Genomic DNA, 17483 nt, shown 5'->3' on the forward strand with positions numbered 1-17483 from the left:
CTTCCTCTCCCATGCAGGTGGGTGGCACCCACCTCTATTCCCTGGGCTGATCCCATGCAATGGAGCTATGATCTGCCCTAAGCAGCATGTAAAGTGGCAGTCAAACCCAGAGATTAACGCAATTCAAGACAATTCTCTTTACTTTTTGTCTCAATTAATTGGTTGGTATTTTCAATATATTGTACAACAAAGGCCTGTAGAACCCAGAAATTGCACTTCTTAATGTTTATTTACTTCAAGTTATGTTAAAAACATTATTTTGGTTGCAAATAATCCAGTAGAAATTAGGGAATGTTACAAATAAAGTTGCCTGTGTAACCTTAATTCACCCCTCTTGTGTGTATGCATTATGATACAGTCTTTAATGACATGATCACATACAGTTTTTCCACAGGACCCTGTCTCCCTCAGTGCACAGAAAGGCCAGTACTCACTTTGTGAGCTGTTTAGTATCTTGTTTTCTATTCAATCCACCAGAGGGCAGTCTGTTCACATGTTCCTGTAAAATGTGGAACTGGCATAGGACTGACATATAAAGGGAATTGTAATGCTTCACAGAATGCAATAATTTTATCAGATTCCCTTTTACAGTGTGATTACGAAACATTTTAAAATCATTCTGCTGTGATCGCTGCACATTCAAACAATAATAAAGCTTAGTCTTGTAAAATTCTACTTAATCCAGGTGAGCAAACACATCATTTTTAGACTTTTGTGCCTGGATTTTCATGACAATTTTGGATTAAAAATCTAAGTTTGTCTCCTTCTTTTTCACATACACCTATATGAACACTTGGTGGGGTGGTATAAAGATTTTATTGGCATGGATTTGAGATGGCTGCATAATTTGCAAGTGATTAAACATGGAGTAGCTGATTTTCAGACTCAGACCAGTTCAGGTTTAAAGTCCACTAGTACAGTATGAAAGCTAGAAACAGAAGACTTGCACTATTGCAAAGAGGAGAGTCTCATCTTTCCAAAAAAGATACACAACCCTTGTTTCTTGCTGTCCAAGGACTCGTTATCAGACCAAATTATACATAAGACATTTTTAAAAGAAGTTACTGAAGTGGATGTTACAATTTTCCTTTCCCTCAGAGTTCTGTTCAGTTGGACTCTCCATTCCAAAGGTTTCTAAAACAACACCCTTAGGCTTCCCCATTTTTATGGCTCTAGGCAGGAAGTACATTTTACTGGCATACATCATACACTGTTTGAATCCTGCCTTGTTGTCAGAGTCAGTCAGAGCACAGAATCAATCCCTCGACCCCAACCACCAACTAAATAACCTGCCTATGCAATACAGAAGACGTGGGGTGGATGGGGAGCCGAAAGTAGGCAAACATATGGCAAATCTACCCAAAACAACTACAAAAGCAACTTTGAACCAGACAACTGGAATGGCTGCTAAAAAGCAAAGGGCACTCCACACATAGTCCTGAAGCCTGCAGCTAACCAGCTTCAGTGCTGAACAATCCAATCCATGAGGGGGGGGGGCACTCGCACAACCCAGAAGGGCATGGCTCTTCTAGATGGGCCTGAGCCAAGCAGCAGCACATGCAGATCCCGTAAGTGGGGATATGCTGTTGCACTTCTCAAAGACAAACCTTTATATACACCACGCCATCATGTACTCTCTATCTGTGTGTATTCTCTGCTGTGTGCACTATTGTAGCCACGCTGGCCCTAGTACAGTAGAGAGACAAGGTGGGTGAGATAATATCTTTTATTGGACCAACTTCAGTTGCTGACAGAGACAAGGCTTTTGAGCTACACAGAGCTGAAGAAGAGCTATTACCTCACCACCTTGTCTCTGGATATATAGCTGTTCATCTTTACATGCCTCTATATTTTCATCCACATTTACAAAATTGAATTCTACATTATTTTATGAATATTGGGGGGATTTTTATTTTCTCCCTTCCCTTCTTTTGTCTGCATGAAGTTCAAAGGTATAGAAACAACCACGCAGATCCAACGTGCAATCCAGAGCAGCTGGCTCCAATGGTCTACAGGGTACAATGAACTACCAGGGTACAGATATACCCAGTTGTGCTCCTAGGCCACTTATGAATTGCCTTGAACACAGGGAAATCCTCCAGCACCTACACAAATTGGGTCTAAGTCCACTTTGTACCAGAGGAACATGCTAGAGAATTGGGCCAAAGAGTCTCTTGCACAAAACACTTAAGGGACCGTCTAACTGCAAATGTGTTTCTCTGAACGTTTGCTACTAGGATTGCATAAGCCGGTGAAGATGGTGATTTCTACAGTATTTAAAATGATAATCTAACCTTTCATGAAAATTTTACATGATCCAAACTCCTATTTTACAATGATCTATACTTCTAATGGAGATCAGCAATACCAATGCCTCTAAAGAGCAGAGCAGCAGTGGGCTGAAAACTTCAGAGTTGCATTTATTTTTTATACTTAACTCATTTCCAGCAGATGTAAAAGTAAACAGTTAATTTGAGCTACATGAGAAGATTCATAAATAACAAGATAAACATCCTGGATGGGTTTGTGATTAACAAAGAGGAGAGTAGGGCATTATCTATGGTGTCTAATCTGCTGTTGATTAGATATTTTCCATCTACCCTCCCAAGCTCAGTATACCAAAAATAAGGACACAGAATCACTTCAGAGAGTGCACACAAACGGCACCTGTAATTTTGCCATTGGCTTCAGATGGAGGCTGCCAGTTTACAATTATGGTCCTAGGTTTTCCCTCTTTGCTCACCACAGTCACATCTTTTGGTGGAGACGTAGGAACTGCAAAAAAACCCCAAACATTCATTAGAAGCATGTAAGTGATCTCACTGAACGCATGTAAATGATCTCATAAGCATCCTTTTAAACTTGCTTTGCCGCAGAAGTATGGGTGCCCAGCAACAGAAACCCAGTATGTTTAATCGCAAGGTAAATCTAGCATTCTAGGGCAGCCGTTTTAATGATTTACTCCATTAAAATGGCAAATGCCATATGGTGCATAATATTTCCTTTCCTTAAGGAGCTATCTATTTCTACAGTCCAACAGATGCTGTGAATCATGACTAGATAAACAACGTGTCTCTTCAATGTTTGTCTTTTTTTTTTTTTTTTTAAACAGACAATATATTTGTAGAAGCAAAGCTACTAGTTGAGAGTACTGACTGGTAATCACAATAGTTTAACATTCCTGAAATCCCATCAACCTGAGAAGACACCATTCCATATTTTGTTTTTTACATACATAAAATTTATCTCTACAGAAAAATGTTTGCTCTGGGACTGAGATCTTGCAAGGGCAATTTTCCACCATGAACACATTTGAAGCACCATGGTAAACTCCTAGAGGGTTTTAATTGTAACCTCTGAGAGACCCTTCACTTTGACTACAGGTTTCTGGATGGCTTGCAAGGAAGTCTGCATCAACTGAGGTGTTTTCTCTCTTGCTCTCTGCTAACCGAGGTTTATTTGAACTCTGGAAACAGATATGATGAACACATGGCCCTTTTTTTCTTTTTAGTAGCTTGAGGCAGAAGTCTTCTCCCCACCGTTCCTCCTGCACAGAAATGAGGATATGATACAGGCCTTTTACCTCCGTAAAAGGCTTAAACGTGTGCATCAGAATCTTACTGTGAACTGAAATACCCAGATGGGGCTCAGATTAATGACAATGAAATGCATAGAGCCGATGTCTCCAAAGGTGCAATTGAATAACCAGCTATGCCTTGGAACTATATAACTATAAAAAACAGACTTCTAATTATGTAATTTTTAGCAAACTATATCTGCCATGGAAACTGAATTCAGTAACAGTCCTAATTAGTGTTGTCACAGTGCTTTTCCTGTTCAAAGTGCTTTATGTATGTTACCTACTGGTGATTAATCCTCCTGTCATCCCCTGTGTTAGGTTACTAAATATTATTATCCCCACTGTAGAGATGGGGGAAGTGAGGCTCAAAGATTAGTGATTACTGCCCCAATTCAACAAACCACCAAAGGTGTTCAAGTGCTCTACGGAATACGGATGGACTTAAGCTAAGCACGAATCAACCTTAGATAAGGCTAGGATGAGCAAACCAGGAACACCGTCAAGACTAGAACTCAAGAGGTTTCCGTTTTCCAGGCCTGTGTTTGAACTACAACAAGAAGTTACTCATCTTGTGCAGTAACGATGGTTCTTCGAGATGTGGGTCCTTGCGGTTGCTCCTCTGTAGGTGTGCTTGTGTCCCTGCGCGGCTGATCAGAGAACTTCAGTAGCAGTGTTCACTGGGCCTGCACATGCACCGTCTCTCCTTGTGCTGCACCACAAGTATAGCTGGTGTGCATGAGCTAATGCCCCTCAGTTCCTTCTCTACAACAGAGTCATAGACAAGAACTCTGAAGTAGAGGGAAGGAGGGTGGATTGTGGAGCACCTGCAGGGGGACACATCTCGAAGAACCACAGTTACCATACAAGGTGATTAAGTTCTTTTTCTTTGAATAGTGTCCCTATGGATGCTCGACTGTAGGTCACTCCCAAGCAGTACCCCTTCTGGAGGGTCAGGACTTCGGAGTCGGGTCAGTTACAAATGACAGCACTGTGAAACCGAAGATGGCATCAGAGATGGAATCCCAGTGATCGCATAGTGTTCTGCGAAAGTGTGAACTGACTCCCATGTCGCTGCTCTACAGAGCTCTGAGCTAGGGACATTCTTGAAAAAGGAGATGGATGAAGAGATCGACCTTGTGGAGTGTGTACGAATAGAGTCTGGAGGGATCATGCTGCAAACTTGATAACACTATCTGATGAAATTTGAGACCCACTTGGATAGCCTTTGGGCACACCTCCACAGAACATTATGCGATCACTGGGGACTCCACCTCCGATGCCATCTTCAGCTCCACAGTGCTGTCATCTGTAACTGAGCACTAGGATGTTTCCACAAAGGAGAGAAAAAGTCTATGGAACTTCCTGAAGGCCTTTGTCCTGTCCAGGTTGAAGGCCAGGGTTCTCCTGACATCTAGAACATGTAATATAGCTTCCCTGTTGTCTTGGTGAGGCTTGCGGTAGAGGATTGGAAGGTGAATCAATCGATGCATGTGAAACGGGGAGGTTACCTTAGGGATGAATTTTGGATGGGACCTGAGTGTAACCTTGTCTGGAAAAAATACCATGTAGTGGGGATGTGTCACCAGAGCTGCTATCTCCCCTATCCTCCTGGCCGAGGTAATCGCTGTGAGAAAGGCCATTTTCATTGGCCGAAAACCAGTCTCCCTTTTCCAGTGTTGGAATGATCCTTGATAAGGTGATCTTGAATTTTTGAGCCATGATAAACTTATTGAGAGCTCTGAGGTCTAGAATGGGTCTCCAAACTCCCTTCCTTTTGGGTATTAGAAAATAACAAGAATAGAACCCCTTGCCTTATAGATGTTGAGGTACTGGTTCTACGGCTCATAACAATAGCAGACAATCTACCTCTTGTAGTAAACTCTTGTGAAAAGGGTCCCTGAAGAGGGACAGAGAAGGGTGTTGTTGAAGGGGTAGGGAGGTAAAATGCATGAAGTACCCAGTTTGAACAATCACTAGGACCCATTGGTCTGATGTTATGCGCTCCCAGGTGCTGTTGAACGCTGCCAATCAGTGGCCAAATGGGCATGGTCGGCTGTGTCAGTCAGGGGGATTGGTCTAATGGCACCTTAACCTGCTCGTCAAAAGTGGTGCTTAGACGTAAAGAGCTGGGACGAAGATTGTGGACCAGGTGGTTTGTGGTTAGGGAATTTTCCTTTCTTCCTTTGCAGCTCATAGTGGTGTTGCGGTTGGTACTGAGACGTGTGTTCTACACTGGGATGAGCGACTAAATCATCTCTTTTGTTCCGTATATAGATACCCAGTGACCGGAGGGTAGCTCTGGAGTCCTTCAGGGTGTGAAGGGAGGCATCAGTGTTCTTGGCAAAAAGCTTCGTGCCCTCAAAAGGAAGGTCCTCAACAGTGGACTGTGCCTCTTTCAGGAAGCCTGACAAATGGAGTCATGACACTCTTTGCATCACCACAGTTGTGAAAATGGACCCAGCCACTGTGTCAGCTACATCGAGGGCAGATTGCAGCGATGTCTTTGCCATTAATTGGCGCTCCTGGATAATAGCCTTAAATTTGGTCACAATGTGCTTCTGGCATCTTTTCAATAAATTCATTCACTTTTGAGTAATTTATGTAATCATAATTCACCATGAGGGCCTGGTAGTTGGCGATACGGAATTGTACAGTGGCTGAGGAATACATTTTTTTACCAAAAAGGTCAAGGCGCTTCCAATCCCCGTCGTAGAGAGTAGCTCTTGACAGTGTGATCGGTTGTGGAAGTTGACGGCGTCCACCATGATGGAGTTGGGTGTTAGGTGGGAGAATAGGAATTCAGATTCCTTAGAGGGGACATAGTATTTTTTGTCCACTTACTTGCAGGTTGGTGCCAAAAAGATGCTGTGGTCTGCCACACAGTCTTTTCTGGGTCTAAAATGGCTTAATTAATTAGGAGGGCAATCCTTGAGGAGGAGGAAGAGTAGAGGATGTTAAGGAGTTGATGGTGGGTGTCCATGACTTCCTCCAATGGTATCTGAAGAATGACTGCCACTCTCTTTGCCAGCTCCTGGGAGAGACAAAAGTTGTCTGCTAAAGATGGTGGAAGAGGAAAATTAAGAGGATATGATCCTCTGTGTCACTTCCTCCCCTATACCAGCTTCCTGTTCCTCTATGACGAGGCTTGAAGACTGACAGGCATGCTGGCGGTGCACCACCCAAGGGTCCCAATATGGCCATTGGGATGGTGGTGGCACAGAGCTTGGCGGTGGCACCCATGGGTGTCCATACCAGGATGGTGCTTGTGGGGCCATCTGTGGGTATATCCTGGGTCTCTGTTGGTAGTAGGCACCATATGGAGCTTGGGAGGAGTACTGCAACACTACCTCCTCTGGCTCATTGTCTGACCCCTCACTACAGGGCAGAGGGGCATGGCAACGGGGATACTTCCCGTGCTCGGTGGAGGCTTGGTGCAAAGGTCTCAGTACTGAGAGATGGGGACTCCGGTGCATCTGGCATGTGGAGGTCTCTGAAATGGTGGGATTCTTCTGGTACTGATTGTCCTGGCATAGGTGGTAGTGTCGGGGATCTTGTGCACACCAGTTGCTCCAGTGTCAGGCAAGCTGTTGGTGGTGTTGATGGGGATTTGAGTACCAGGAGCATCTTTTTAGAAGATTGGTTACCCCTGTCCTTCAGGGCTGATGACTCAGTGCCCATGTCCATCGGGTCTGTAGGCCTGTCAAGGAGTTCTGGTTGCTGTCGGTCTCTGTGATCCATAGGTGCTGGACTGAGATAGTCTTGATGCCGGTGATGCCAAAGATATTGAGTGAGATGGTGACTGATTGCAGCTATCTTGGGGCTCACTGTGGGGACTTCCCACTCTCTTCTTAGATGATTTATGAGAGGGATCTTCAGCCTGTTTCCTTGACCCAGCCCTTAGATGTAGAATGCTGTAGGGAAGGCTCATGTCTACCAGGCAACTGGGGTCGGAGAGCTGCCTCCATGAAGATGATGTTCTGGCACAGCTCTCTGTCTTTGCAGGATCTTGGCTGGAGTTGTTGGCAAAGACCACACTTCTGTTGTGTATGGCCTTCCCCGAGCCTGTGAACGTACTGAGAGTGCTTGTCTGTAATCAGGATGGTCTCTTTACAAATGAGGCACTTTCTGAGGTCGACAAACCAGGCATACCCCTTTGGGGGGAAGGATCCACAACAGGGGAGAAAGAACAGGAAAGAAATTAATGACAGGTTTCAGAGTAGCAGCCGTGTTAGTCTGTATCTGCAAAAAGAAAAGGAGTACTTGTGGCACCTTAGTTTGTTCGTCTCTAAGGTGCCACAAGTACTCCTTTTCTTTTTAAAGAAATTAATGTATTTATTTTGTTTTCAAGGGTAAAATAAGAAAGGAGAAGTTGACTACAGCTAGAACTCTTAGTAGTAGACCAACTAACTATAGGTATGAAAATTAAGTGATAGTCTTAATGGACTGCTAATGACTTCATCTCTTGTTGGGGTGGTTGAGAAGGAACTGAGGGGGGTTAACCAACGCGAGCTGGAGAGACAGCACACAAAGAGAGACAGCACATGTGCAGGCCTAACGGACACTACTAGCAAAGTTCTCTGATCACCAGTGTAGTGATCCAAGCTCTCCTACAGTGCAGCGCCCATAGGGACACTACTTGAAAAAGACCAAACCCTTCTTCAGTAGTAGTTGAGGAGTAAGTCCTACGCAGCATTGCCAACCCCAACTGTTCAAAAATCATCAGTTAGGCACCTAAAATCAGGAGACTGGATTAAATCATGAACATTAAAAAAGAAAAGATACATTAGGAGTTCTTTTTATTTGTCTTCTGTTTTTTGAGACTTTTGGGTGCACTAAGGTCATGCTTTCAAGGTTTTCTCCACAAACACAAGGAGTAGAAAGTTGGCGACTCCTCCTATATAAGTCTATGAATATCTCTAATGAAAAGATGACTAGTCAGGGACAGAGAAGTGATTTTCTTCATTTCGCCCTGATTCATATCTCAGTTGCTTGTATTTTTAATACAAATTCTACTTAAAAGGTGTTTACACTTTTCTGCAACTTCTAGGTTCCAACTCTAATGGTTCATGACAGATTAATATTGTTACACTAAAACCAAGTTATCAGATGCTCTTGCTTTGGGCCTCACCACACATCACCCTGATAACTAGACCTAGCCCTGCTTGCCGCTTCTGTCAGCTAGGTAAGTCCCTTAAGAATTTAGACCCTCAGTACTAGGTCAACTATAGTTTCTGTGAAGCTGATACTAACAAAGATGTCTAACACGACAAAGATACATTTCAACCACACCCACAAAAAAGAATAACATTTTCAAAAGCAACATGGATGTTTTTGAAAATTTTACTTTAAATCTAAACAAAGTGAATGGTTTCACTCTTTCTTTATGGTATTGTGCAGACTGGACTGGCTCTTTGTGCGCTTTGTTTTTACATATTTTTAATGTCATTTTTTAATAGATATCAAGGCCTTAAGGCTATTTGGACAGGGGCTTATTTGTATTTACAATTAAAATAAACCAAAAAGTAAATATAATAAGAATAGCAGATTTAGATTAAATCTCAGGAAAAACTTCCTAACTGTATGAACAGTAGGACAATGGAACAGACTGGCAAGGAAAATCGTGGAATCTCCTTCACTGGAGGTTTTCAAAAAGAGGCTGGATAACCTTCTGTCTTGGATGAGCCTGGTGGTCCCTTCTGACCCTATGGTTCTATGATTCTAAGAAAGCTAAATTTAAGCTAAAGTGAAGATAGCTGGATGCTAACAAAGAAAGTGAATGCTCCCCGCTCTTTGACCAATCTTGCAGGTGAAAAATAAGATACTGGGGGACAGGTCTGGGGCAGAGGGGTTCTGCAACCTACAGATACTCATTAGGCATGAGCTTCTACCAGCAGCTGTAACACTATCAACAGTTCTGTAGTTTGTAAGCACAGTTTACAGCTCCTATAGTTCTGGTAGCTGCCTAGGCAATTCACGAGGAGATGACGAATTTAGGGCTGATTTTGATGACTACATTTCTATTCACCAAAGTTCTCAGAATAGTTTGTCTCATCTCATTTTTGTCCTATAATTAATGAATTTTAGCAAATTTTCATTATTAATTACAAGATTTTTCTCAGTAGCTGCTATTTAGATATGATTTCTCAGATATTTGAAACATATGTCTCCCTCTTCTTTCTCATTCATTAACTGCGGATCATTTTATCCATTTATTTTCTGTAATTTGATCACAATTCTCTCTTTTATGTAATCTCCACTTCATTGACTTTCAAAGAATATTAATATCAGGATTGCCCCCACTCTGCCCTCTCCCCCACCCCCAAATCCCATATCAGCAACAGCAGAGGACTGCCATTTTAAGTCAGCATTGGGGTAGAACTGACTTTATTCATCTCGTTGAAATGGTGAACAGTTCCAGAAAGACACAAGTGAATACCTAATTCAAAGGTAGTCCCATGAGCTGTCATACTCCAAGTACTTGATCTTCGACCTTTAGTCACCATCACAGAGAACTCATACAAGGTGTTTGGTTTTAAACTGGTCACTAAATAGCTCAAGGTGGTTGTGTTTGCAGTCTGAAAGAAACACAAAGTATAAAGAACTTCTGAAGCGAAAAACATCATTTACAAAGTCTCAAATACTATTGTCTAAGGTAAGTGCCTAAAGCATTATTATAACATCACCAACACTTGAAAACCATAGCCATTAATTCTCTCAATATTCTTTTTTGCTCTACCATGCAAATTCATTAATCATTTACTCTATCTGAAACGAGAAGTTCCTTTCATAATCAGCAAGAGCATTCAATACTAGTCAACCATAAATGTAAATGCATAAGGTCTAGGACACACTTGTTATGCAGCAAGACTTTTAGCTGTCTACTGGTGGTGTTTAATTTACAGTGTTCCATTAAATGAACTAACCATGGGAAAGAATGATAAAGGGAAGCTAAAATTAAAAATCCATCTTGCAATTTGAGTATTTTTCAAAAGTTATGTTAGGATTCTAAGATAAAATCTAAAGAGTTCAAAAACTAGCTGAAAATGTTGGTTCTCTGAGAGTCTGGGGGACAAAAAAAAATTTTTTTTGTCTGGGGGGACAAAAATTTTCTATACCTATATGTTGGTTTGCAGAAAGGAGGACCATCTGTGGACAGACTTTCCTAAATCACACATAGCCTCCGGCACAGGTAATCAGAAATATGACTCATTTAGTTACCATTTCTGCCTTTGGGCTAAACTGTCCAGTATGTACTGTACGTGGCTTGAGTAAAAATAGTATACCTGATGCATACATAAATATACCTGGTTCCTTATTTGGATCTACTGCTAATCTAAAAGCAGAATGAAATGACTGGCAACTTCAAAACTGGACAATGTGAATATATATCCATTAATAATTGCTACCTTCAGAAAATTTTACTTAGAGATAATGTTTCTTTTACTAAAGGTAAAGATTATCTATTAAGTCACATTCCTTGAAAATACTGAGAGAATACCATTCTAATGAAAAGGACATAGAAGTGTAAAGGCAATAACACTCACATTTCTGATGTAAAGTGTACAATGAAACCTTTTAAAATTATCCCAGTAAAAGATCAAGAAAATTTCTATTTGCCAAATGAAACTTGGAGTCACATAGAGTGCTTTGAATGTTCAAAGAAATGAAAAGCTATTTTTGGATTTGACTAGTTCGGTTTCATCAGGATCAGTATGAATAGGGCCCTACCAAATTCATGGCCATGAAAAACGCGCCACAGACCACGAAATCTGGTCTTTTGTGTGTTTTTATCCTATACGATACAGATTTCACAGGGGAGGCCAGCGTTTCTCAAATTGGGGGTCCTGACCCAGAAGGGAGTTGCATGGGGGTCACAAGGTTATTTTAAGGTGGTCGTGGCATAGCCACCTTTACTTCTGCACTGCTTTCAGAGCTGGGCGCCTGGAGAGTGGCAGCTGCTGACTGAGGGCCCAGTTCTGCAGGCAGCAGCGCAGAAGTAAGGGTGGCAATACCATACCATGCCATCCTTATTTCCGCACTGATGCTTGAGGTGGCTCTGCCGTCAGAGCTGGGCTCCCAGCCAGCAGCTGCCGCTTTTCAGCTGCCCAGCTCTGAAGGCAGGGCCGCCCGTAGCAGCAGTGCAGAAGTAAGGGTGGCAGTACCCCAAGCCCCCCACAATAACCTTGCTACCCCACAACAACTTCTTTTGGGGTCAGGACCCCTACATTCTGAAATTTCAGATTTAAATAGCTGAAATCATGACATTTATGATTTTTAAAATCCTATGTCCATGAAATTGACCAAAATGGACCATGAATTTGATAGGGCCCTAAGTATGAAGGAGAGAAAGAATAAAGACAGGGGAAATGACTGTCAGAAATTTCAATTTTAATCAGTCTTACCAAGAAATATTAGATGCATAGGCAAAGCAACCTACTTTTAAGAAAATTTAATCTTGGGTGGAGCAGTTATTGCAACCTAGAGGTTAATAGTCCCTTGTAATTGTTTACTGACTGCCACTTAAAAAAATAAGCAATCCTCCATTGGTAGTACTTCAGCTAATATGAAACCACATATTCAAAAGTGGTTTTCATCAGCTTTACACAGTAAGTGCCATAGAGGATCATATCCATGATCCATCTAGCCCAGTATCTAACCTCTGACAGTAGCAAGTGCAAGATGCTTCAGAGGAACAAGACACTCTGATCTGGACAATTAGGTAATAATCTTCCCCCATAAGGCAAGTCATACCCTGAAACAGCAGGGTTAATAAACTTTATACTTTTCCCCCCTCGCCAGAGTAAACATGGATATTCTTCTTTATTCATATATATGTTTAATTCTTTTTTGAATCCTATTAAGCTCTTGGCCTCAGTCACACCTGGCAGGTATGAGTTTTACAGGTTAATTGTGCACTGTGTAAAGAAGAATTTTCTTCTGTTTATTTTAAATTTGGTGCCTGCCTTTCAGTTTCATTGAATGCCCTTTCACACAATACAAGGCCAAGGAGACAAACTGGAGTGGCCTGATATACTTTCAATTTCATTTACTGTTTTGTTTCATTTACTGTTTTAAGAAGGTGGCAGTGATATCCCATGATACTAAATATTGCTTAACTAGTACTATAATTATATATGATAGATTTTTGCAGGATAAAATTTATTTTCCTTCTATAGGTTTCTAAAAGATCTAAACTCCAGAAATAAGTGATTTACTTATTTGGAACCCACCATCTGATGAATGCACTTTGTGTGTAGGACAACTGCATTCAATCAGCAAAGAAAATTTGAAAAATGCTCTCTGACATGTCAAACCAATGCAGCCTCTTGGTTGGCAGCAGGTAGAATACTTCAGCTTCAGGAGATACTTCCTATCTGTTCTAGTGCCACAAAGCTCTTCATAGTTACCTTACATAAAAACTCGGAAAAAGAGGGTTCCTGGATTTGTAATCACAGAACTCCTATTCAAGGTTTACAAACTCATCTTGTTCTAAATATTTTCTACAATTTCAGCATATGAGGGGGAATCAAAAGCAGCAAGTTATGAATGGACTGTATCAACATGCAGTTAGCTGCAATGGGTGAAACACTGATGGGTGACACACTGGCTTGAACATCTGCAGCACTGGAGGCATCAGGATTGAGGTAATTGCAAATCCGTAATGTGAGTCATTAAAGGTACTCAGAAATAGGAACAGATCTGGTGATGGATCTACTGGAGGCCTAAAAGCTATTCTCCATAACAGTAGGAAAAAGCTTTATATATCATCTTGATTTGCATGCTGGGGTCACCTAAGACATAGGCACTGCCACCTAACTGATGGATGTCCTAGCTCCTTCCTGAAAAGGGATCAGCGGTATGGGATCTACACAACTTCTTGGAATCCCATCTTGAGATGTATAAGGGAAGAATCTATCATTGACTTAGAGCTGAACACATGAGATGTGCTGAGACAACAAAATTACACTTAATGACCTTCCGTGGGCAGACACTATTGTGGAACTTGGCATAATAAGAAAATTCTTCTGAAACTGCAGATTCGGAAGACAGCTTCTGATTCCTAATGGGATGAACTGCACAGGGTTACTTTGATAAGGGACAAGGTATGTTTTTCCTTAGAAGCTTGTCAGAATTCTGAACCTCCTCAGCCAGAAATTGTGAAATGGAAGTGCCATGCAAACACTGCATCCAGCGGGTCAGACTTCCAAATCAGATATCTTCAATACTTGGTTGGTCAGTGGCAATTAGTCTGACAGAGAACCTATGAGAACTCCACTGAGACTGATAGCCCCTAATATGTTCACTTAATAATAAGGTCACTGGAAATGGGCTTGGCAACAATGCACATTCATCAATTCATATTCATTAAGACTACCAAGGATCTGGCTGACAGGACTGCTCAAGAGTCCCTTTGGGCTGAAAATTAGTAGTTGTTACTTCTCCATAAAACAGTAAAGAATACGTGGCTGAAGCAGAGAAAAAACAAACAGTGCACAGACTGTTAATGCTCTGGGATAGATGACGATGGCAACCCAAATGGGTCTAATGCTTATGTGTTCTGAGGCAAACACTTTGCATTGAGGAATTTTGAACAATTTTATTTCATTATTATGTATTATGTTTGGTCAATTACTTATGAATCCATGCTCCTGAGTCATCTGGTCACCAGCACAGAGCATTATGGGAGCAATTAATATAGTACTGCAAAAAGAAAAGGAGGACTTGTGGCACCTTAGAGACTAACAAATTTATTTGAGCATAAGCTTTCGTGAGCTATCTTCAATAGGGTCTTAACTCATGAACCTACAAGCACTGTATAAATGGCTCCCGAGATGCCCAGTGCACATGACTCAGGAATGTGGATTCATAAATAATACTTGCCTTTAGAGGCGTAACACAGAAACCATGTATCTTTTCATATCAATATCATATTTGTGGTTTGTAATAAGATTGCTCTGTAAAGGAGCATAAAAGAAGCTCCATTAACTGGCAAATGTAATAACCATTTCCTTTGAGGCTCATTTCTATCTTGCAATGTACAGTCAGCATTTTCAGGCCTTCAAGAAACTGTTAGTCCAAAGAAGTCTTGAAATCAGCTGCCTTTGGTATGGTATATGCAGAAAAATCTGAGAAGCAGGGAATGCCATAATGGAATAGTTATACATTTTTACACAATCACCGCCATAAAAATAGTTTTTATCATCAACTTAGTATGACCCGAAAGGCTTGTCTTTTTCCTTTTACATGAAGTAGGGTAAATATCTTTCAGTTTGACTCACCCCATTAATTTAGATTCCCATCACTACTGTTTGAAGAGAACCCAGTAGTAGCATACACAGTGTTACTGTGCTACTGGCCCCACAAAGGTGAGCCCACGTCCTTCACGCAAGCAGTTTATGCCAAGGCCAAATGAAGAATACAAAGTCTATATTCTTTAGCATCCAAAGTCCAGCAGAGGAAATTAATCCTGCAAGTGTCTTCCTCCCCCTACCTTCACCCCAAAAAGGAGATTATTCTTCTATCTACTCACATATAACACTCCATATTATACAGAACTATTGTCAGAAAAATAGACCCCAAAATGTCCAGTTAGATCAAGTTTATAAAAACCTTTAAACTGATTACTAAACTGAGGGATATTATTGTAAATGGGAGTCCATTCATGTCAAATTCAATTGGACCCAAATCTAAACTGCTTGCTCAGCAAATACCTCAGCCCTCAAATTGCAATTAACACTAAACGGAGCACTGAATCTGTGTTCATTAAATTGTACCAACTGTGTTGATGTTGTTCAGCTTCCAGTACCTTGTACTTCGTGTTTGCAGGAATGTTGGTTTTCCAGCGGACCGTGTAGTAGCGAGCATCTGTGATCTTCTGATTCTTTGGCAGAGAATTGTCTGCCCAAGTGATCCTTATGGTGTCATGGCTCAGAATGGAAGCCTGAACTCCCACCGGTGGCATCATGGGGGAGGGATCTGGCACTGGAGTGTATGGAGCATTAATAACAAATAAATCAACTTCGGAAGTGTCTAGAGGATTGATGGGTAAAAAGTAGTGTATTATAATTAAAAAGGGAGAATGTGGCATTTTAATGTAAACAAAAACAAAAAAGGAAATGCAGGGTTATACAATGGAATGAAAGATGAGGAATGGAGAAAAAGAGAGAAAAGCCAGAGTTAATAGGGAACATAAGACTAGCAAAGTAATTATTCCATCCCGATTGCTTTTAATGCAAAGGTTATGAATAAAAATATCCTATACACTTCATCACGTAAGCATACTAACATCTATGAACCTCAATCACCGTATAAAGTACTTTCAGGATAAGATACTAGTTCAAACCTTTGGCTTTATTTGCCTCAAAAACATCCACTTATTTCTTCTCCAGAAAGCAATGATATGAGAAGAACAAGATGGACTTCTTAGGGATAAGTAATTAGTGTTTCATTCAAGATTACTGGAGAACTATCATCTTTCAGAGCATTTTGGGAAAAAAATCTATATGTTATATGAAATAGTGATTCAGGGAATTCAAACTCCAAGGTACTCTAGAAAACCTAGCAGAATTCTTGGTCTTCAAAAGAAAGATTAAACTCACAACAATGTTCACATCTGATGGATCATCTCTTAAAACAAGGCCAAAATGCTACACAATGTTAGCAATGCCAAGAAGCAGAACGAGACACAGGGCAACAGCAACTCAGAGGCTAATGGATTACTCTGCTTAAAGCCCAAGATAATATCAGGTTTATTATCAGTTTATTACAAGATGAAAAACATTATCCTAATGCCTCATTTAATTTAGTGACTGCAAAACAAGACCTAAACACATCATACAGAGAATGCATGCATTATAATCAGTGTCTCAGCTTCACAGATAAATGCTATACTTTTTCTGAGACATCCATAAAAGGAAAAAATTAGGGCCAGATTTTTCAAATTGTACATGTATCATCTGCGCTATACAGTTATAGCCACATACTGAAATCAGAACATTTGTAAGTTTTTGCAGGGTAAACTCTAGAATTTAAAACCAAAACCAAACATACAGTTTTGGGTAGTTTAATAGTTGGCTTAACAATTGAAGTTAACCACAAAGGCAATAATGTGAACCAGTTTAGGACACAGAGAATATCTGATATCATAAGAGAATAAAACTCTATTGCATTATGCATTTTCTCATGTCTTTGATTGCTTTCTGGGACTCAAGGCTATAATTTTCAGCTATGTGTAAACAATAAATTAAAAGAAGGCAAACATTGCCCTTTACCTGTATGAGGCCTGGTCACTGCACTCTCATAGAGTGGGATTCCTTCACCAACATTGTTAAATGCTTTCAGAGTTATGACATAGTGGGAACTTGGATCTGATGGAAGAAAAATTCACATGTAGTTTTAGTGCAATTTCTCATTGTAAATTGTTACTTCTATTTCCTGCCTCTAGTTTCTCTATACTTCACTCACTGCTTTACTTGTTAACAGAGAAATGCATCCAATAAGCAGCAAAACTAGAACTGTGAGTTTTCTCTAAGACTTTGTCTTCCAGCATGCTTCGTGTATCGGACCGTACAAGAATTCTTCGCATACAACAGGATGTCTGTATTCATACCAAATCTTTAACTGGAGCAAAACTGAGATAACACTGAGGTACTAGGGCTGTGGGGAGGCAGCTGGGGCTAGAAAGGCAGCATGTCCAAACCCCTTTGCTGATGATGAGTGGCCACTTTAGACTGCAGTTTGTCCCTGAGGGAAGGGGCCAGATGAGGACTGGCAGTGGGTAACTGAGGCGAGGTGGGCTTAGGGGATTGGGGTTCCCCAGGGAGGGGAGACTCAGAGTGTGGGGGCATTGCTGTGGGGCAGAACCCCAAGGTAAGGGGCACCGGGGTCCAGGAGGGATGCGGGG

At 41.1% G+C, this 17483-nt stretch overlaps 1 protein-coding gene across 12 annotated transcripts in view; it reads right to left on the bottom strand.

Moving 5' to 3' along the window:
- Window positions 1-17483, bottom strand: part of NEO1 (neogenin 1) — a 517036-nt gene that overhangs the window by 53111 nt on the left and 446442 nt on the right. For 9 of the 12 annotated variants that reach the window (XM_048866140.2, XM_048866143.2, XM_048866137.2 and 6 more), the window contains exons 16-19: window positions 16852-16947; window positions 15387-15610; window positions 10017-10155; window positions 2668-2775 (exon numbers count right to left, since the gene is read on the bottom strand). In XM_048866140.2, coding sequence (XP_048722097.1) covers window positions 2668-2775; window positions 10017-10155; window positions 15387-15610; window positions 16852-16947 — 567 coding nt within the window. The remainder of the gene's footprint in view (window positions 1-2667; window positions 2776-10016; window positions 10156-15386; window positions 15611-16851; window positions 16948-17483) is intronic. The other 3 variants (XM_048866141.2, XM_048866139.2, XM_048866136.2) reach the window with 1 other exon arrangement.

This window comes from Caretta caretta, chromosome 10 (assembly GCF_965140235.1).
Source record: "Caretta caretta isolate rCarCar2 chromosome 10, rCarCar1.hap1, whole genome shotgun sequence".
Taxonomy (NCBI): domain Eukaryota; kingdom Metazoa; phylum Chordata; order Testudines; family Cheloniidae; genus Caretta; species Caretta caretta.